This window comes from Prunus avium, chromosome 6 (genome assembly GCF_965620075.1).
Source record: "Prunus avium chromosome 6, drPruAviu1.hap1.1, whole genome shotgun sequence".
NCBI lineage: Eukaryota > Viridiplantae > Streptophyta > Magnoliopsida > Rosales > Rosaceae > Prunus > Prunus avium.
In genome coordinates this window covers 27,516,315-27,539,260 of record NC_142289.1, presented here as the reverse complement: position 1 = coordinate 27,539,260, position 22,946 = coordinate 27,516,315, and the positions used below count along the sequence as shown (strand labels likewise).

The window sequence follows — 22,946 nt, the reverse complement described above, 5'->3', positions numbered from 1 at the left end:
TACTTACCCATTTGATCAGACCCATTTGTCCAAAATCCCCTTTCAACTTTATATAAGGGGACAAAAGAAACTGGACACTTTACCAACTTGGAATTAAACCCAATAAGACAATACATATTGCCACCGCTCGAGAGAAAAGGATACACACCTACGAAAGTATACAAATTTAAAAATTGGTAAAATCTTGAGTGGAAATGTTTGTCCTATGATGCTAACTCATATAAACTATATGTTAATTTGTAAATTCTTTAGTACATGTTATCTCTAATCGTGTGAGAAAAGTCGTTGTTTTTGCGGTGTCTATTTCGCGCAAGGAAGAGGCATATTTTCGGGAAGTGTTTAAACTATTAAACAAAAAAAAAAACAAAAAAAACGTATTCATATGAATAGTAAAAATTGACTTGTGATGAAACCTTGTGGATCCAGCGACATGCAAGTTATTTTAATTCTTTTAATTTATTTTTTTATTACTGAATTTTGGGTTTTTGTCTTTCAAAATTAAATTAAGTCTAATTAGACATTTATTCGCTTATATATATATACAATTCCCTTCTATTGAGGGATCCCTCAAATAAATTATTTGAGGGACACCCTTTAGGGTCCTGTATAAATTTTTTTTCAATGATCCAAACTATCTATTTTTTAAGAGTAATGCTATTTGGACACACAACATTGACACACTTAGTGACACCCGCTGATATGTCAATGTATAATTTGCTCTTCTTTTCTCCTCGTTTTCTGTTCAACGAATGATACATTGACACATCAGCAGGTGTCAACTAAGTGTGTCAATGTTGTGTGTCCAAATAGCATTACTCATTTTTTAAGTCTACATTCATAGATCATCCTTGCAAAAAATCAGACAAATCGGAAACCGTTTCAATATCCAATTGTGTCATACAAAATCAAAGAACATGGCGCTTCAAGAAAGTACTAAAATTTCAATAATTCAATTAAGTGGTCAAATGACATCAGATTCAAGTGATTTTTTGTAGAGATGATTTTTTAATGAACATCTACAAAATAGACGGTTTGGATTAGTGAAATACAATACAGAGTGGACCCTACAAGAGTGTCCCTCAAATTATTTGAGAGATCCCTCAACTGAAGCTCCCTTATATATATATATATATATAGCACATGCCTATTTGAAGTTGTGAGTCAATTAAAAGAAGGGAGCTTTAGTAATATACCCAAAATAGAGGCTGAAATTATAAAAAAACCCTACATTGAATGCACTTTAGAAACACACCCAAAAACCATTTATTACATATGAAATTAGTATTGAAGTTCCTATAAATTACATCTCTGCCATTGATTAACTTAAAACAAGCCCAAAACAAAATTCCTAAAAAAACCCAAAACGAGCCCAACGAGCCCATATCAAATTTTTTTGAAAAAACCCAAACTTAAAATTAAAAAAATTAAAAAATCAGAAAACCAAGGGTTTGTCCCCATGGCCCTTCATTCTCCATCAAACCTCTACAAACCATGTCATAGAAGTGCATTGTTAATACCATGTCATAAAAGTACATTGTTAATACCATGTCATAAAAGTGCATTGTTAATACCATGCTATAGAAGTGCTTTGTTAATACCATGCTATAGAAGTACATTGTTAATACCATTTCATAGAAAAACATTGTTAGTACCATTTCATTCAAAAAAAACATTGTTATTACCATTTCATACAAATAAAAACATTGTTAATACCATTTCATACAAAAAACCATTATTAGTACCATTTCATACAAAAAACATTGTTAATACCATTTCATACGAAAAACATTGTTAATACCATTTGATACAAAAAACATTGTTAATACTATTTCATACAAAAAAACCCAAAAAAGCCTAGCAAGACATCCGATATCCTTTGTAGAAACCACCTCCAATTGTCTACAGTTTCACTAGATACAATCGCAAAGGCAAAAGGAAAAACCTCTACAAGAAAAAAAAAGTACACTGTTAATACTATGTCATAGAACTATATTCCTAGTAAAAATCACATTCTACATATCATAAACTTCAAGTGCATAGCTATATATAGAGCAAAATATAGAGCATGCTTTGTTACTGAAAATCTGTTAATACTATCTCATAGAAGTACACTGTTAATACTATGTCATAGAAATCAACTCAGTTGCAGGGTATGAACAGTATCACAACTGTTCATACCACTTACTGGAAGTTAACAACTACATCATTTCATTTGTATAATAGGTACGATAAAAGTTTACAACTCCATACCACTCAAAATCAACTACATCATTTCATTTGCATAATTAATTGATCCTTCATTACTCCACATACCATAAATATTGAATCGGAGTGGCTCCCACACATACTGCTCATCATCATTGTGCTTGGTGGTAACAATGACCTTATCTGCAACAAGAGAAGCACCAGCAGCCAAGGCTTCCATAAATTCCTTGGTGCCAGACCTTGCAATGGTACCAAGGATGTTCACCAAATCTGACAACAAGAAATAAGAACAAAATAATTAAGCATAATAGAATAATTGGAACAGCACAAATAACAATCATAAGCCCAAAGCGCATAATTGATAAGCTGAAATAGTATATAGAATTTGAATAGTCTGCTATTTCACTACAAACTACAGGGATAATATGAAACCATTCACTCCCCGAGTCAAAATTTCAATAGATATATGCTGAACCAATAAGAGAATAACATAGATTTTCTAAATTGAACTAAGAAATCTACAGGGCAGAAAAAGCAAAGAAACTCCATATAGTAGATCAATAGAGGAAAATAAAAAGAGGATATCTTGTTTTTCATTCAATAGTAAGCTATACGGGTTAAGTCGCAGCGCATTGTGCTACACTCGGGTTAGAGATGCATATTTAGCAAGCATTTCATACCGAAAATAGTAAATTTGATAATCCAAGAAATTAATATAGGTCTTTGCAGTCATCAAATAAGTTCATGTGTATAGGGATGGCAATGGGCCGGTTCGGGGACGGGTATGGCAATACCATCCCCATCCCCGCTCCCCATCCCCTCACCCATCCCCTTCCCAATCCCCAATAAGAAATTTCGGGGAATCCCCGTCGCCGTCCCCGTCGGGGGGTTGTCTCCCAAACCCGCCCCGAATCCCCGGTTTTTATTTATTAAAAATATACTACACTCAATTTTGACCAAAAAAAAAAAAACAAACAAACAAACTCAATTACATTCAATTAAACCATAAAATTCAACTCAACTACTTAAAATCATATAAACAATTTGACAAACTAATAGAAATCATATATTCCACAATCAAAACTAAATATTTTGTCGCAAAATTCTTATTTTACTACTAAAATTAACAACAACAAAATACATTAAAGACCTACGAAAATAAAAGATCAAGAAAACAAAAAGAACTAGTAGCACTATAGCACCAGCAGCGTAGCTACATCAGACAATATGGAATGGAAGGAGGTTCTAATAACGGGGAGAACATATAAAAAAACAATTTTCATATGTTTCTTGGCCAACCAAGAAAATCATGAATCGTTTCCTATTGCTTTATTGAAATATATATTCTATATTCTATATTCATTAATTAAAAAAATTATATATATCAGTAATCGGGCCGGATTCGGGGATGGGGATAATGATACCATCCCCGGCCCATCTCCAACAGGGGATTTTTAAAATTCGGGAATCCCCATACCCGCCCCCGATTTTCCCCGAAATCTTCCCCCGTTAGGGGCAGGTACCCGACGGGGACCCGACCCGGCGAGGAATTTTGCCATCCCTACATGTGTATAACAGATTCTAGAAACTTGCTTCAAATGAGAAATTGGTTTGGTTTCAAAACGCAGAAAGCAATTCCTTATAGCTAAATCTTACAGCCAAATCAAAATGACTAGTGCTACTACATCAAACATGAAACAAGTGAGCCAGCCTCACAGACTTGGGTACAAGCTCCTACAGGGATTAAACTGAACAACAACTACAGATGAGAGACAACAATGCATGAATTTTCTGCCAACACATATGACCAATTCAAAATCAACCAACACCAGATAGCAAACTAAAATTCAAAGAACACCTACAATTTGTTTTTTAAAAAAAATCCATTTTCCACATTTAAACCAGAGATAGAGAAAAAGAGAAAAATCAAATCAAATAGGCAATGCATGTTTTTCAATAGGTAGGTCCTCAACCTCATTACCAATTTTTTGATCTCTGTCATGTCATTCTTCAACATGAAAAATTGAAACCTTCCTTCCACACAAATTAATACGCACTTGAAGTGAAGAAACAAACTCACTAGCAACTTGTAATATCATGCTTACATAACTCATTAAAATAGATTGCTTGGTCAAATAAGCTAATGTTTAAAATAAGTTGTTGAAACGATCATAAACTACAACATAAAAGTTAACGTGTTCAAATCTCTAACCTAAGCCATACAAACTAAGTAGTTGAATTTAAAATGTTCACAAGCCAAACACAAACAGAAAACACAATAATTCATACAATAAACACTAGAAAATATTGAAATGAGCAATCAACATAAGAATAAACGGTGAAAATACGTACATCAGAGGCGTCACTGATGAGCTTCTTCAATGGCGGCCGCAGAGAGGAAGAGGAAGCAGCAACCCCTCTGGCTCTGGAAAAATCGTCGTCGCATCTGCAAACAAGATATCCGGGTTGAAAATCGAGAACACAAGACGGATCTGGCCATTTTGGAATATATCGTCGGTGGAAATCGGCGATCCGTCGGGGTTGGAGCATGCGAAAGAGAAATCGTCTTCATCTTCTTTCTTCTTGCAATCACCATCAGCGTCGGCGTTCTGAACACCTTCATCCGGAAATTGACACCTCAAATCTACAGAGTAGCCACAGAACTCAGCGAGCTTAACCATTAGCTCTGTTCATATCGAAAAAATAGAAATTAGCATGAAATTCAACGAAGAAACTGAAATCAAGTCGAAATTCAAGTTAATTAAGCAAAAATCAAAAGGGAAATAACGAATTGAAGCAGATGGAACAAACCTGCAAAAGAAATGGAGGCATCAGAGGCAAGAACACGTGTGAGGCCACCGACATAACGGAGATTGTCGTCAGTCTTGTGTTGGTCCATGGCTCTGAGACTGTTTGGTTTACTTTGAAGGCAAAGAGAGGGAAGAAGGGAGAGAACAGAGGAGAGATGTGGGTTTGAAGGAGGAGAGGGGCTTGAGGCTTCAGACCTCAGGGAGTGGTTTTGTTTAATTTTAATGTTCTCTGCATTCTATAGATTCTAAACGAGATCCAAAACTAATTTAATGCTAAAAAGGGCAATAAAGGTATTTGATCTTATTAATTAAATTAAAAAATATACAATTGTTGATTTTTGGGTTTATTTTGGGTGTGTTTATATATAATGAATGGTATAGGGTATATTTATAGTTTTATGTCTAGGAATGGGTATTTCACTAAATTTTTATTAAAAGAATTGCATGTTATTAACCAAGGTGGTTGGTGTGAGTGGTTCGGCACTCTCATTCCTTAAGAGAGGTCAGGGGTTCGATCCCTGCTCTCGTACGGAGTCACCACTTTGGCCAACACTTTACCCCTTACGGGCCGACCCGGTGTGAATGGGGATTAGTCTGGGTTGTGGTTAAGGCTTAAAGGTGCCACCCATAGTTGGGGCCTATCCAGGACCACCTCATGGTTCAGACCAAAAAAAAAGAATTGCATGTTATTGCATTGACATGTCTCTTTATAACTTCAATATTCGTGTTTTTTGCATTTAGAATAATCTTCAAGTTCCAATTTATGGAACATGGTTTGCTCAGAATTATTGTTGATCCCTTTGCTGAGTCTTTTATCTTTTTCTTTTTTGATATGTGTCGCGGCTTTTGGATCTCTTAGTATGGGATATAATTGTTTTAATCAGCTAGAATTTAAAAATAGTGCTCATAGTTATATACCTTAAATACAGTACTGTTAAAATGATCTGAAAAAGCTCTTTTGAAAGGATATGAAACTAGATACAAGGGCAAAAATAAAGGAATAAAAATATATGGGTTAATGCAATGCTGGAATAAGGTCTCTAACTTACATTGCAAAAGTTGTATCGAAGTTGGCCAAGTGCTTCGTAAACGATGCCCTAACAAACAATGAGCTATAATTTGGTACGATACTTGCCTCTTAAAGTACTCAAATGTGTGTATATATATATATATAGGGAGATTCAAGTGAGGGATCCCTCAAATAAGTTTATTTGAGAGACACCCTTGGCTTCATAAATGATGCCCTAATAAACAATGAGCTATAATTTGGTACGATACTTGCCTCTTAAAGTACTCAAATGTATATATATAGGGAGATTCAATTGAGGGATCCCTCAAATAAGCTTATTTGAGAGACACCTTTGTAGGGCTCACTCCGTATTGTATTTCACTAATTCAAACCGTCTATTTTGTAGATACTCATTCAAAGATCATCTCTACAAAAAATACTTGAATCCGATATCATTTGACCACTCAATTGAATTATTGAAATTTTAGTACTTTCTTGAAGCACTATGAAAGAAGACCTAAAAAATAGATGGTTTGAATCGTTGAAAAAAACAATTCGTAGAGTATCCTAAAGTTTGTCTTATTTGAGGAATCCCTCAATAAAAGCGAAATATATATATATATATATATATATATATATATATATATATATATATATATTAAAACTTCAATATTCGGTTTTATGCATTTACACTAAAGTATTCAAGTTCCAATTTATTGAACATGGTATGTTCAAAACTATTGCTGATCTCTTTGATGAGTCTTTCATCTTTTTCCCACTAAGCAGGTAGTGGCTTTGGATATCTAAGTATGAGGCATAACTGTTTTTTTTTTTTTGGTAGCATAGGGGGCTAACGCCCAAAAAGACAAAACAGCCAACTAAAAGAAAAAAGGACGAGACCTGGGGTCTCCCCTTGAATCAGCAGCCAAGAAGTCAGAGATGCAAGCAGGAGCCTCATTAAAAATATGCAGACCTGGGTTAAAACCAAAGCTTTTAGTAGCCAGAGCATCAGCAACACAGTTCTGTTCCCGAAAAATGTGTCTAACTGAGCAATTCCAATTAGCATCCATCTTTAGTTTGCAGCAATTAATGATGCTGAAAAAGGGGTGGTTAGAAGTAGTGAGGGTATTGAGAAGAGTCACTGCAACCTTGGAATCACTTTCTACTTCCACAGTCCGGAACCCAGAGTCCCAAGCTAGGGAGAGTCCCCAGAAAATACCCCACAATTCAGCCTCAAGGACAGAGCCAATACCCAGGTTCACAGAATAGCCCTTTAGCCAACCACCTGTTGTGTCTCTTAACACACCTGCAGCGCCAATATGACCCGTAGCGTTATTCCGACTACCATCAGAGTTGATCTTACAGCTTCCAGGACTGGGACTACTCCAAGACAGCTGGGTCAAAGTTTGAATAGAGGTACCAAAAATTGGTTTGTTGGCAGAGTACCATTCTTCAGCATACTGGAAAATAATTTGCCTTGGTTCGGCATGCAAGGTAAAGTTTTGGTCAAAAACACCTTTGCATCTCCATTTCCAAATAAACCAAAGAGTTAACGTGAATATCAGATGCCAAGGTAGACCATGAATAACCTTCCTTTTATTCTTTAGATTTAGCAGGATCCAATCATCAAAGTCAAGGGAGCCAAGATCCTCAACATCAATCCCAATGCCATTCCAAGTAGCAATAGAGATAGGACAGTCTTTAAACAGGTGCTCAATTGTTTCCATAGGAGCAGCACATCTAGGACAGTTCAGGATTTGAGTGAGACCCCTTTTATGCCTTTGAACATTTGTAAGTAACTTCTTGTGGCAAAAAAGCCAGAGGAAGGTTTTAGTCTTGGGAGGGAGGTGCAGCTGCCAAATAAAATCCCAAGCCCACTTACTCGTGGGATCATCAAGACAGAAAGTATTATAGGCAGATTTAACAGAAAAGTCACCATTAGGGGTGAGCCTCCAAATATTTTTGTCAACTCCACTACCAGGGAAGCCAGCATGGGTGCTTAGGATAATCTGGATAATACTAACAGGGAGACAATCTCTCAAGCAGTTAAGCTCCCAGGTTCCATTATCTAGAAAATCACTTACATTCAACTAGAGCATATCTTCAGTTAGATCAAAGAGAGCATGTTGTTGGAGGGGGCCACAGCTAAGCCAGTTGTCTGTCCAAAATCTCACATTATCCCCAGAACCCACTCTCCACTTGAGGCCTTTAGAAAGAGGAGCAATACCATATAAGACTCCCCTCCAAGCACTTGAACAACAATGGGAATTAGATGCCTTAGCAGTTAAGATGTCACTCTGCTTTAAATATTTAGCTTTAAAAACCTCAGCCCATAGCCCTTGCTCTTGTTGAAGGAGTCTCCAACCGGATTTTGCCAAGAGAGCTTGGTTCATCCAAGCCATATTCTTAATGCCCAATCCACCAGCTGCCTTGGGTTTGCAGGAAGTTTCCCAATTCACTAAATGAGTTGTGGCTTTGTCCGCAGTGTGCCCCCAAAGAAAGTTTCTGTTCAACTGATCAAGCCTATCACAGACAGAAATAGGCAGTTTGACAGTTTGCATGGTATACAGAGGGATAGCAGCAGTCACAGATTGAAGAAGAGTGATTCTACCAGCCATAGAGAGGGTGTGATGTTTCCACGAAGCTAACCTTTTTTGCACTTTAGCAATGACCTCTTGATAAGTTGTTTTGTCCACCCTAGTGTGAATAAGAGGGACACCAAGGTACTTTCCAAGGTTAGAGCTGTAGGGGGAGCCACTTATGGTAGCAATAGAGTTGGCCAAGTCAGAGCAGATGTTTGGGGAGACACATATCCTAGATTTATCGAAGCTAACTTTTTGGCCAGAAAGTTGACAGAAATCATCCAGACAACGTTTCATCAAGTGAGCTTGATGGATGGACGCTTCCCCAAAAAGGATAAGGTCATCCGCAAAAAAGAGGTGGGAAATCTTTGGTCCTCCTTGGCAGATTTGGACCGGTTTCCAGGACCTATCATGAGTTTTTTGCTGAATGAGCCATAACTGTTTTAATAAGCGAGAATCAAATAATAGCGCTCATAATTATAATTTGAATAAATTATTTTTAAAATTATATGAAATAGCTCTTTTGAAAGGATACGAAACTAGTAATCAGGGCACACATAATAGAATCTTAAGATATTTAGTCAAATACCCATTCTTAGCACTAAAACTATAAATAAACCCTACACTATTTAATTTCTATAAACAAACCCAAAAAATGACGTTTGGCATTATTGAATTGAATTTTTATTATTAAATTACTTTGATGCCCTATTGAGTGTTTTGGGTCTTTTTATATGTTTTGGGATTGGGTTTGTTTTGAGAAATCAATAGCAGTTTTGTAATTTAAAAGAAGTTAAAAGTCTTTTTGTTATGTTGTAAATGGGCTTTGGGTGTGTTTCTAAAGTCCATTTCATATAGGGTATTTTTATAATTTAGGCTCCTATATTGGGTATAATAGTGAATCTCCCTAGAATCTTTGGGCTAATGCAATGTTGGAATAATGTCTTTAACATACATTGCAAAAGTCGTATAAAAGAAGCTCTTGCTTCGTAAACGATGCCTTTGAACGGAAAAGTTTGTCAGTCTTGTGACCTTCACTGAGGAGATAATTTCACCTAATTCTTAACGTGGTTAATGCTCGTATTATCTTTTGTGGTTAATTCTCCAAAACATTATTATCTTTTTATTATTTATGGAGGGAGGGAACCCAAATTTGGGACATTTTTCAACATTATAAAGAAAAGTATCAACAGATTAAGTACTCTTTAAAAATGCTTCTATTACTCTTTATTAAGAGTGTAGTCGCATCCATGCTTCCTAGGGCTGTCAATGGGTCGTGTCGTGTCGGGTTCGTGTCGTGTCAAACTTTTAAACGTGTCAAGAAACCCCAACCCAAACACGACCCATTTATTAATCGTGTCAGGAAATGCAAACCCAAACCCAACCTGTTTATAAACGGGTTGACACGACACGACCTGTTTATGACCTGTTTACTAAACAGGTTGGGTTAGGTCATAAACAAGTAACCTACCTGTTTAATAACCTGTTTATTAACTTGCTTGGGTTAGGTCATAAACAGGTAACCTACCTGTTTAATGACCTGTTTAAAAACCTGGTTGCTTCAAATTTAAATTCTAACAACCATCTCAAATATTCTGCCAAATCAAACATTCCAAAATGACAATAAAATTAAAAACTTCAAAGTCAGTCTAAAATCCAAATCAAACATAAACAAAAAAATCTTTGATTATATTACAACATAAAATACAACATCACATTCCCAACTCAAATATTCAGCCACCATTGTAATACGCAGACGGATAAGCATTCGGGAGATAGCATAGAGATGGATCCATGAAATCAGGTCACGGAGCGCTCTGATTGGATCTGACCATTTGCAGCATTTCCAGAATCAATAGACCCATATTGATTAACAGAAGGCTGCATTGAAAAAGCAACTAACCTTAGAACCACATATCAGATTAAATAATTGAATGTTTCAGTATGCTTTTCAAGTTCCACTTAAATTCAGCAAATAACCATATTTTCTTTGATTCCCAGAAAATTAGCAGTTTGAAATGTATGGTACCTTCTTAGTTGGCTCAGGAATTTCCAGGATCTTGGTTTGAGAATCTAATGACAACTTCTGTAGCAAATCTGCTGCTTCTAAAGAAAGCAAACGGTGAAGGAAATACATACTTTTGTAATAGACATATACAATCAACAAACAAAAACAACACGTGAATCCTTGTTTTAATTAATAACAACAGAATAAAAAGCCTTGATGATAGAACCCCCAATCGATTGATAAGCTAATAATAAATCGAAAAGTTTAAAGCCCAGAAAACTTCGGAACAAGAAAATAAAGAAATCTAAATGAACAGGAATTGAAAGACAAAGATCTTCCAAACATAGGGAAACGAAAGAAAAAGATAGGAAAAAAATACCCATAATTATTTCCCGAGAGGAAAGCAGTCTCAGGCTTAGCTCTTCTTCTCTGGGAGGCAGAGACGGAGACTGAGAGATGCAGAGGATGGGAGGCAGAGACGGAGACTGAGAGATGGGAGGCAGAGACGGAGAGAGAGAGAAAGGAGCTGACGGCTGTTAGGGTTAGGTTTTGGAATGTGAGAGAGAGAATGTTTACATTATATATTGTGCTGTAGGTTATTAGGGTTCAAAGTAAATGGGTTTTGTAATATACAGATTACCTTATTTTCATCTCCAACATTTAAGTAAATGTCTTTGTCATTTTACTTTCATTTATTTTTATATTACTCCATTTACTTAAGTTTACAATGTAAATAAGGAAGTACCCCCCATTTGGATTCAAATAAAAATACTAGAAAATCAAATTCCCACCAAATCAAAATATGAAAAATCGGTTTTAGTGCAAAATACGATTTAGGCTAAAAAAGATGGCTCATCAAGTCAATATATACTTCATACTTAAATCTCATAAAATCAAGTTTTCTTATTTGATGTGTAAGGAACAAAAACCGCCAAAAATTATCTCGAGAAAAATGATTATTCCGAAAAACCATTTTTCATACTTAGTCAATATTGCACCTCTGCTAAAAAAGTGACATGATACAAATTTTATAAGTTATACGAAATTTCTTTTGAGATTAGGATTTAGGGATTAGAGTTTAGAGTTTTGAGTTTATGGTTTAGGGTTTAGGGTTTAGGGTTTAGGGATTAGGGTTTAGAGTTTTGGGTTTAGGGTTTAGGGATTAAAGTTTAGTGTTTAGAGTTTAGGGTTTAGGGTTTAGGGTTTAGGGTTTAGGGATTAGAGTTTAGGGATTAGGGTTTAGGGATTAGAGTTTAGGGTTTAGGATTTAGAGTTTAGAGTTTAGGGTTTAGGGTTTAGGGTTTAGAGTTAGGGTTTAGGGTTTAGGGATTAAAACGTTAAACCCTAAACCCTAGATACATAATTAACTCAAATAATAATGAATAATTACTAACAAATATAATTTAGGGATAAAAATATAATAATTAAGTGCTCATCAATTTGTAAAGATATTATAAATATCAAATGTTGTAACATATAATCACAAAGTTATCCACACCAAGATGGATAAGGAGCAAGGAGAGGGGTGGAATTGGCTAGGGTTCGAAACCCATTGGGTGTGCTGAAGGTTCAATTTCTTTAATTTTTTTCGCGGGTTGGCAGGTAGTAAACGGGTTGACACGACCCATGACACGACCCATTTAATAAACGGGTTAAAACAGGTATTTAAACGGGTTGGCGGGTTGACCCGAAACCCACCCGTTTATAAATGGGTCAGTGGTGGGTTGACCCGAAAATTACCCATTTATTAATGGGTCGTGTTCGTGTCGTGTTTTTCCCGTGCGGGTTTCGAGTCGTGTAACGGGTCGAGTCGGAAATTGACACCCCTAATGCTTCCATGGATGTCACACTTTCTTATATATATAGATGGTTATTGATCCAACCCCATTGAAACATTCAACTCTGAGCATGGTGCAATCGGTCATTTCCTCAACAATTCCCTTTTTTGCATTATTGAGGGAAAATGTAAACAAAAGTCTCCCAACAAAATTGTTGTGCACGGAATTGGAAGTGTCAGATATGAGAAGACAAGATACGACATATGCAAATAAATCAAAATAACATAGAGATTTATACTGGTTCGGCTTATAGCCTACATCTAGTTCAAAGACAACAAGGAAATTCACTAATTACAAAAGGAGAATACAGTGGAGTTAAATTTAGAACAATTTTTATTTACTGGTCAAAAAAGTAAAATACCACTACAAAAAATTCAGTTATTCAAAATCCCATAAAATGCCCTTCAATTGATTAATATGCTAAAGAGATAATTATTTATCATATAAGGGTAAAAAATATATATTATAAAATAAATTTTTTATAAAGTATTATTCACCCATCAACTACAATATTCAGTAATCACTTAAGTTATTCACTTTTTTCATATTTTCCTTACACTTCCACTCAACTGTTCTTTGCAATTAAACTATGTGCCATAAGAGAAGTTTATGTTAAGTGATATTTGGGGAGTAGGATTACAAAAATAAATAAAAATAAAATAAAAGAACCTAAGTGTAAGAGTTAATGCTCTTAACAAATTGAACTATGAACCCTTAGTAAGAAAAGCCTATTCACAAGCGCATGAGTACATGTGGAGAGGTTAGCTAGTAATTTACTAAAATTTGTTAATTATGATAAATTATTGATAAGCTTTTTGGTTACATTAAAGGGAATTCTATCATAATCCTAATTATCCTAATTCATTTTGTTACTCCTCTACCTCACCACTTGCACTAACCCAAAAAAAAAAAAAAGTTAGGGTTAACCACATAAAAGTACCTAAATTTTGGGGGTCGTTTCAAATTAGTACTCAACCTTTAAACTTTTGCACGTAGATACCTGAACTCACGAAAAACTTACAAATTAAATACTTAGTTACCCAGGCCATCAAAAGAGGCGTTAAGTGATGATGTGGCTTGTTAGGTAAAAAATGTAATAACGTAATTAAAAATTCACCCAACATAATCTCACTCTTATTTACCAATAAGAGTTTTTGTTATTAATTGAGTGCGACCCATTCAAGATGAAAATATCTCTTAATTATAATCTCTTTGAAAAGAGAACACCCTTTGATTCTAATGTGAAGAATGAAATAAATAATGGAATTTGATTTGATGTTATGGCTGCATCCAGGGAACCCTAGACTGCCTACATACCCCCTTTGGGGGATCAAGCCTTTTGTAGTTCTTTGGAGAATTTGATTGGACTTTCAAGGAATGAATGACCCCTTGAAAGAATTTGTGGTGTGAGAAATATTTTATGGAATTTGGATGAATGTGGTTGGACCAAGGATTCAATTTGATTTTGTGGTTGGAAAAGTGTTTGGGGCGAATTTGGTTAAGGTAAACCAGGGATTCTGTTTGGACTTGCGGTTGTATCTGGATTGAATTTCCAAATTGCCTATGTATCCTTGGCGGAATCAAACCGAACGTAGTTCAGAATATTTGATTGAACTTTCAAGGAATGAATGACCCCTTGACAGAGTTTGTGGTTGAGAGATTTAAATTTGATCTCATTCAAATTTGTACGAGTAGATGACCCATGAGAAAATTTGGAATGGTTTTGTACCATATTTGTTTATTGTCAATGTACAAAGAAAATTAACAGGCATTTTAATGAGCCCATTAATTTACTCACATATGGTTTTGAGGATTTAAAAATTGATCCATTAACCACATAATTTATTTGGACCACCCATCAAATATTTTGGACTTTTGAGAATTAATGGGTAATTTGTTTTGGGGCGCTTCTCTAGCAAGAACCACTAAGTGAGAACTTTATGTGAGGAATTAATCTCAGCCACCAATCTGATCTGAACGGCTAGAGAGAAAGAAACAAGCTTACAATAGAATTGGGTACGCTGCAGTTCCCCTTAGCCCCACATGCCCTGGCGCGCCTTTTCCAGTCCCGCCTTTCTTCCTTCCAATCGCGCCTTTTGATTTTTTATTGATTTCATTTTTTTCAGACTCCCTCTTGTTCATCTCAAACATATTCTCCTCTTAGTACCATCTCCTAGTTTCTTTGGTCAGAATCGATACCTTTCTCTGGAACTCCCTCTCTCTTTCCCTGCCCCCTCTGTTTCCCTCCTCCTCTCTCTCTCTCTCCATCTCTGTCTTGCTCTCTCAGTTTCTCTGCCTCAATCTCCCTCACCGTCGTCCTCTCTCTCTCTCTCTCTCTCTCTCTCTCTCTCTCCATATCACAATTCAAATATCGAGATCTATTTGAGAGTCTATATTTTCAAACTTTGATATTATGTTTTGCATTTTCTATTGCATTCCTTAATGTTTAATTTCTGTTTAGGATTTTAGGGCTTTGATTTTCTGGGTTTACACATATGGGCTCCTCCTCCCTCTCTGTGTAGGTAAGATTACTCTTTCTCCGTACTAGTTGTGTTTGCAAAAATATAAATTGGCTTCAATTGCTTAATTTTCTGGTTTAATTTGTTGGTGGGTAGGCATTATGATTCTGCTTGGGGTTGAATTTTTTAAAATTTATGTTTCTCTGAAACCCAAAAGTTCAAGAAACTGCTCTTTCTGGGTCTTACCTCTCCTGGTTACTAGCTCCAAAGGCAAGGCAACGTCATATTTGGTTTATTTGTAAAGAAAATAAAAAAATTCTATTGGGTTTCCTAGAGAAATGATTTCTAGTATGAACTGAGGAAACTTGTGATTATTATTTGATTTATTTCCTTTAATGTTATAGTTTGTGGAATCATTGAAGAGTGACAGTATTGCCTGTTGTTTGGTCTTCGAGCCGATGAAGTGAGTGAAGAAAATTTCTATTTCCCCGTTGTTTTCATTAAATGTCCACTTTCCTTTTTATTTGCTGTTAAGATTTCATGATTTCGACTTTGGGAATATTTTGTGTCGACTCTGTGGGCATATGTTTTTCCCTTTTGTTTCAAGCAGAGATGTGAAGGAATTGTATTCTCCAGATTAGGTTCTTTGTTAAGCGGTACAGAATTCCTAAAATTGAAAAGGAAAAACAGAAATAATTCATGTTACAACATAAATGGTTACCACTTTGTTGTTAATTGAAAAGTTAAATAGATGATCTTCAAGGTTGGAAGCTATTGTTTTGAGTCCAAATAGAAGGGATATCAAGAGTTGGAGATTGGAACCTTCAGGACGTTTCTCTTGCAAGTCTTTCTCCAAGCATCTGATGGATATCAGGAGTTCATACTTTAGTTTTAAATAGTGCCTAAATAAGACCATGGATCGTAGCTTGGTTCTGCATATTCTGCATTGCTAAATTTGTATGTCTTTATTGTTACTCGTCTTTCATGTTGTTATACTTATTTGGAAGTTTGATTAATATGTTGTACTTTTCTTTGCTTTTTCTTTTTTTATGCAGGCAAGTTATCCAATTTCAAACATGCCATTTAGTTCAGCTGCCTTTGATGCATGTGCTCACAAAGATTTAACAGTTGATTATGTGTTTTGAGTTCATAAACTTCACCCTCTTTTTTTTGTCTTGCTTAAATGTGTTTCTCATAAACGCATCAAAATGATTCACTAGGGCTTCAACATCACTTGATTTGCTATTCACTAAAGCTTCGCAAATATTATTTTTATTTTTTGACTGAGAAGTCTTCATTAGTTTTATGAATTTTTTTAGATAAACTCAAAGTATGTTTCCTAAACGATTCAATAGAGCTTCAACATCGCTTGATTTACTATTCACTAAAGCTGCATAATTTTCTTTTCACTCGGAAGTCTTCATTAGTATTTTTATGAATATTTTCAAATAAATTCAAAATATGTTTCCTAAATGATTCAATAGAGCTTCAACATCGCTTGTTTTACTATTCACTAAAGCTTCATAATTTATTTTTATTTTTTTTACCAAGAAGTCTTCATTAGTATTTTTATGAATTTTTCCAGATAAACTCAAAAGATGGAAAGAACAGCAACAAGAGGACAAAACTAGTCAAATAGCAAGGACAAGAAAATTAACCAAAGCAACAAGAAGCTATGTTGAAATCAACCATGTCGTCTTGAGTCTCACGATTAAAGGATAAAGAAACCGAAACCAAGGACAAAGAAACCGAAACCAACCCCAAACCCACCACTGGGATACATGGGGAATCACTTTCAATATTCTGTTTGTAAATTGATCAAGAAATCGAAACCAAGGACAAAGAAACCGAAACCAATCCCAAACCCACCACTGGGATACATGGGGAATCACTTTCAATATTCTGTTTGTAAACTGATCAACTAGTAAGGGGTAAAACCCAAACGACTACTACATTTTGTTTTCACATATGTACATTGGGAAGTGCTTTCAGGTTATTGTATGACAATATGGCATAACATCCTTTTATCCACCCTTCTCATATTGTATCACGGTTATTGTATGACAATATTGTATGTACATATTTTCTTCGGCTTCTCAAGTTAAAAAAACAAAACCTTTCTAATTAAACTGATAAACAGAATATGCATAATGAGTCCTGATTATGTTTTGCACTATTATTCCTCTGTCATGATTATGCTTTGCACTATTAGTAAACTATTGGTGTATAGTTAGCTTTATTGGTGTATAGTTAGCTTTCTATAAACTATTATTGTATAGTCTGACAAACAGAATATTCCTGTCTCTTATAACCAATATTTATATGACAATCAATACACATGGCCTTGTATCTGAGGCTTTCAACTCATCTCAATATTATTCCTTCATAAACAACATGCACCTCTGTCTTCAGACTGAATTGCTAATATATTCACATCACCGTAATCAAAACAAAACAGTGTTGCATGTGTGTTCACACGATTGGTAATACCTCTCAAGTTCAAAACTGAGGCAGTTAAACATTCAGCCATAATCATACATCTATATATTGTAGCATTGATGTAAACACATTATGATACAAAACCACATTACAATAAACACATTATGATACTCATATAGATATGTGTTTATTGTATCATAATGTGATGTAACTCTCGACAAATAGCCACAAGACACCAATTAAAGCACTCAAGCACTCATTCCATCTTTGGCTCTGATTTGACCAGAAAATTCCTAGCTTCATCATCCCTAACTTCACTGCATTGGGAACATATAGGAACAAAAATTCAAATAAATGACTGCTGAAAGAAATGGGAAAGATACAAAAACTGTAATTGACTTGAAAACAAGCACTTGAATAACCGGAAAGAGCATAAAAGATACTCATATGATACCCAAATCCATACTATTCACACTGTTATCAAGACATTCAGATACACAATCGGATACCTCTTTCTTAAAAAAAAGATACAGAATTAGATACCCAAATCCATATTACCCACTTATTTGCAAGATACATAATAGAAATTCAATATGTCTTGTCAGATCACCCATATTCAAGACTAAAAGATAATCACTTAGCATTGACCCCTATGAAATAATCACCTAAATCATTCAAAATCAAATTTTTCGTCTTTGTTTTCTATACAACCAAAAACAATTAAATACTAAAGATATCATCATCAGCAACATCAGAATCATCCATACTTTCGTCCTAATCAAATTGGGGCAGCAACGTGAATTGCTATCTTTCAAGTTTCTCGATTCAAAGTATCTTCCACAGCAAAGAGTGAGGAAGAGAAAGAGGAAGAGAGAGAAACAGTACCTCTGGATCTTTCCTTTCTTGTATGACAATATGGTCTCAACCTCAAGAGTGATGGACTTTCCAGTTAGGGTTTTCACCCAAATAAAAAAGCGTCTTTCTGGTTTCTATCTGAGAGAGAGAGAGAGAGAGAGAGAGAGAGAGAGATGTTGTAAGTAATACAAAGGACACATAATTGAAACCAGAAACATTTCTTGTGATACTCTAAACCTTTCTTCTGATACTATGTTTAGTAAGTTTAAAAAAAATTAAAAAACCAAACAGATGAGCCAGCAACATAACACAAGCAAATGATACATTTCTGTGAAAACAGATGAGCCAGCAAAAAATTAAGAAAAACAGGGATGATGATTCTGTGATACTCTAAACCTTTCTTCTGATACTCTTCTCATACTCTGTTTAGCAAGTTTAAAAAAAAAAAATTAAAATACCACATGCATGCACCCTTCCCTTTTATAAACCATAAAAGAATGGCTGATTTTTCAACTCCAAAAAACAGCCCACGTGCATGCAAAGTAACCAGCCGCATGTCCAAGGAAACAATAATGTTGGTCAAAGAACCTCACCCATCATTGCACCTTATCTCCTACCAAAAGCATCATCATTAAGACAAAAACTATTCCTCCACTAAGGAGGGATTTCCAACAATAATTACCAAATTTGCAGGGCAACCAAAGCCATCAATGCATAGCTGGAAATGTATCATCTCAGTGCACGATTAATACCTATCACTGTCATAAAGAATGACAATATCTGCAATAGCAAGATTAATACCAAGTTCGGCAGCTCTGATAGAAACAGTAGAAGCAATGGCTTAAGTACTTTTGGTGAACAAAACATGAAATAACAGAACACGAAATGCAATATTATACGCTTGAAGTCAATAACAGAACATGAAATACTTGAAAAACAGGGATGGTGATTATGTGAAAACAGATTATGTGAAAACAGAAACTGAAAAGGGATATTTGATACATTTCTGAAACATAACCAAAGCTAATTAAACTCTACATGGTGCAAAAAGAGATGCAATCAAAGCTACTAAAAGATATGATCAATCAAAAACACTCTCTTGAAAGTTCCACCTGCTTTGGTGCAAACATAGATATTAAGCCATAAAATTTATCTCGAAGGCCTTAGACAATTGTGCAAGCATATGAGCAACACCATTTCAGCACCAAATCTCACCATTTGAAGTAACTCATCTTTATTAAGAGCTGCATCAAAGAATAAAATGTCAGGGAATAAGATATCAAATTAAAATTTCAAGCTAGAACTAAAATTCCAGCACACATGCCCAACCAGTACAAAACGATGATTGAAGTGCCCACCAAAGAAAATTAAGTTTGGAGTGTTGTATTCTTAAGCTACTGATAATAACCAAATAATAACCAGGATGAGAAATTTTCACAAAATCGTAATTACTCTCTGAAAATAAAACAAAAATAAAAATTCTAAATACTAACGCACAACTAGAACCCAAATTCAATCAAAGCAAGCTACAGACATCTAGAATTCAAATCAATCCTAAACTGATACCAAAACTTTGTATCAAGCATGGAGGTTAGAGCTTTACAAAATCGCACTTTAGGAATTGTCACGCAGCCTTCACCTTCGAAGCCATTGGCCTCGAGCAATTGTCTTGTAGCTGATGAGGAGTTGAAGCTCCTGAATGTTCCGGTGAGAGAGAAGCCATAGATTGTGAGAGAGGGAGACAGAGAAGAAGCCACAGAAAGAGGGGGAGGGTTTCGATGGGATTTGATGTGAGAGAGAGAGAGAGAGAGAGAGAGAGAGAGAGAAATTTGCAAAGTTTGAGAATGAAGAGATCTGAGAGAGCGAATTAGAGATTGGAGATAGAATATGACCCCAAAAAAAAGACGCACCAAACTTAAATTTGGTGAAAAAAGGGCGGCACGCGAAAAATTTGGGGGAAAAAATTATAAAGGTTTTTTTTATCACAAAAGGTCCCTGAGGTTTGCGAAATTATCACTTTGGTCCCTAACTTTTTTTTGTGACACAAATGATCCTTAGACCATCTCCAACCATATTGGGGCTAAACTCAAATTTTCACCTACCAAAATACAACTATTCATGTATTTTTAGGACTCAAAATTTTTTTTCCTCCAACCTTGCAGACTCATAATTTGAGTCCGCAACTTTATTAAATTGTTTAAGAATGATTAACCTTTAAATTTTTTTTCTTGTTAATTTTTCTTGACATTATTTTTGTTTCAATACTCGTGATTTAATTTTCTAAACATTTTAACCTAAAAAAATTAAAATTCCAAAACATAATAGAATTTCACTTTAAAATAAAAACAAGTACAACATATTTTTATAGCTGTTGGAATATTAAAAAAAAAGAAAAAGCATAACATATTTGTTGAAAAAGTAGCCGTTGGCTATTAATAAAGGAAAAGGAAATCAGATTTTCCCACTTGTCAGCGGGCCCAGCATGCATTGCCCATCACGTGGGCTTCCAGCAAAAATAAAAAAATTAAATTAAAGTAGATTTGGGGCCCACAAATTTATCAGTCCAGGCGGAAACCAGTCTGGAATTCCAGTCCAGTTTTGAGTTTTCTCAAATTTTCACCCTCCCAAATACATGGGTTGGAGAAGATTTTTAGAGGCTAAACTCAAAATTTGAGTTTCCACCCAATGGGTTGGAGATGGTCTTAAGGTTATCCTCTATGCATTAAAATGGTCCCTGCCCGTTAGCTTCCGTTATATTATTTCTCTATAATTTAATTTCTAAAATTCATAATAAATAAATTTAAAATCATAAAAATACCCAGAAAATTCTAATGAACATCTTGTGATATTATCTTCTCTTTAAAGCTCCAAAATGCTAATTCTAAATTATAAAAATATAAATCAATAATAAAAACTCAACTTTGTATATAGATAAATCAAAACATTCTATCACATACACTCTTGTTTCTTTGATCAAGTGATTCTCATTAATTTAAATATATGAAATCATGTTTAAGAATTGTTTAAGATAAAACACAATAAATTACAAAAACATGACACGTGTTACCATCTTATAAGGCCACACACGAGAACCGCTGATAGGGGTGCTCTTTAGAAGCTACCACATGTCAATCTATTTTATTTCATATTATTTCCCTACAATTTGACTTCTAAAATTCATAATTAAAAAATTAAAAATCAGAAAAATACACTGAAACATTCTATCACATACACTTATTTCTTTGATTATGTATTACAAAAATACAAGCACAATGATAAAAACTCAACTTTGTTAATAGACAAATCAAAACATTCTATCACATACACTCTTATTTCTTTGATTCAATGAGTTCCATTAATTCAAATATGTAGAATCATGATTTTTGGTGTATTTTTCTTATTTGTATTTAATTTCTTATGAGAAATGATACAACTAACAAGCCATAACAGATGGCAACTTTGAGAAATGATACAACTAACAACAACAACAGCATATCTTTAATGTCGTTTACTATATGGATTATGTGAACATATTTTGATCGTTCGAAATAGAGTTTTGAATTATGTTTTAGGGGGTTGTGAAAAGTAGGTGGTCAAATGCCGCTCCTAACCTTGCATGAGCGGGAAAGAAAGTTAGTGCAGGAAATATTTTTTTTTCCAACCACCTTGTAAACCCTAAACCCTAACACTTTGCAAATTATTATTGACCCTAATGGGTAATAAATTTTAAAGTGTAAAAATTAGAATTAGGGGTTTAGGGGCTCATCCCTAAATGTGAATGATGCAAATGAATATACTAGTAGACTTTGTAAACCCTAAAATGTGTTTGTTTGATCACATAAATTCCGCATCAAAATTTAAATGGAAATGTGAAATTTGAAGTACGTGATCGTAGGAAATGTCGTACCGAGGCCGGCAATTTTTTTTGGGATTTGTTTGAATTATTATTGATTTTGAAATAAAATTTTAAGTGTAAACAAATAAATAATTGAAGGAGATGCGAGGTGGCGGCGTCCCATGCTGAGCCGTGGAGGTGGATAGAAGGATACAGTTTTCATGCACTGACACGTGTCTCATTTGTTATAGTTTAATAATATTTTGTTGTAAAATCGTTCGAAAATGGAAATAAAAGGGAAAAATTCCTACCTATTTGTTACCCGAATACTTCGTATGCCAAGTCCAAAAAGTTGCTTACAATTTTCCATGTATACAATTAGGGACGGATCCAGAAATTTGCTCTCCGGGAGTCAACATATATAAGCTCACAATTTTTCACATATAGAAGACCCGTATAAATGAATGAAAATGCAATAAAAGTTACATACATGTTTATAAAAAAAAAAATTATGAGCAACATATTTATTAGATTGTTATATGCATATTTCGGGAATTAACAAAAACTTGTCCAAAAGGCCATGATAATAAATAATAAAAAAAGTTAAGCGACCTGGTCCTAGACGGTGTCGTTTTGAGATGAAACTACAGCAAAGAGGAGGAAATGAAACACAGCAGACCAAAGGGAATTTGATATGAAAAAAATACAGAAGAAAAAGTGGACCAGAAGCATCAACGAAGGAAAAAAAGGGCATAAAGAATAAATAAAAAAGTGGGAGACATCATGCCTGTGCGTGTCTTCAGCTATGGGAATAAAAAAGAAGAAAAGCTTTTGATTGGACCAGCAGATAGAGCAGCCTACCCATTTACTTAGTAAGCTTGCTTTTTCTCTACAGCCGTTGCGATC

The 22,946-nt window shown here is 34.9% G+C and overlaps 1 protein-coding gene and 2 long non-coding RNA genes across 4 annotated transcripts; all 3 read right to left on the bottom strand.

Annotated features, from left to right (window-relative positions):
- Nucleotides 1-1,258: 1,258 nt before the first annotated feature.
- On the bottom strand, nucleotides 1,259-5,435 carry LOC110767862 (uncharacterized). Of its 2 annotated transcripts, XR_015836445.1 has the most exons (4): nucleotides 5,017-5,435; nucleotides 4,558-4,891; nucleotides 2,314-2,475; nucleotides 1,259-1,944 (listed from the first exon to the last, which is right to left on the bottom strand). XR_015836445.1 is itself a non-coding variant. In XM_088254407.1 (3 exons), exons 1-2 carry the CDS (start codon nucleotides 5,102-5,104, stop codon nucleotides 4,584-4,586), a joined length of 396 nt encoding a protein of 131 aa, XP_088110533.1. In that variant the 5' UTR covers nucleotides 5,105-5,435; the 3' UTR covers nucleotides 1,964-2,475; nucleotides 4,558-4,583. The 2 variants fall into 2 exon arrangements, 1 of the variants encoding a protein (XP_088110533.1); XM_088254407.1 differs by lacking the exon at nucleotides 1,259-1,944 and having other exon boundaries at nucleotides 1,964-2,475.
- A 4,781-nt stretch (nucleotides 5,436-10,216) lies between these two features.
- Nucleotides 10,217-11,750, bottom strand: LOC148293965 (uncharacterized). Its single transcript, XR_015836245.1, has 3 exons — nucleotides 10,994-11,750; nucleotides 10,636-10,712; nucleotides 10,217-10,487 (listed from the first exon to the last, which is right to left on the bottom strand). It is a non-coding gene; the product is annotated as an uncharacterized LOC148293965 (long non-coding RNA).
- Nucleotides 11,751-17,326: 5,576 nt separating this feature from the next.
- LOC110771945 (uncharacterized) lies at nucleotides 17,327-20,070 on the bottom strand. The gene is made up of 3 exons (XR_015836730.1): nucleotides 19,809-20,070; nucleotides 18,236-19,449; nucleotides 17,327-17,667 (listed from the first exon to the last, which is right to left on the bottom strand). It is a non-coding gene; the product is annotated as an uncharacterized LOC110771945 (long non-coding RNA).
- Between the last annotated feature and the right edge of the window lie 2,876 nt (nucleotides 20,071-22,946).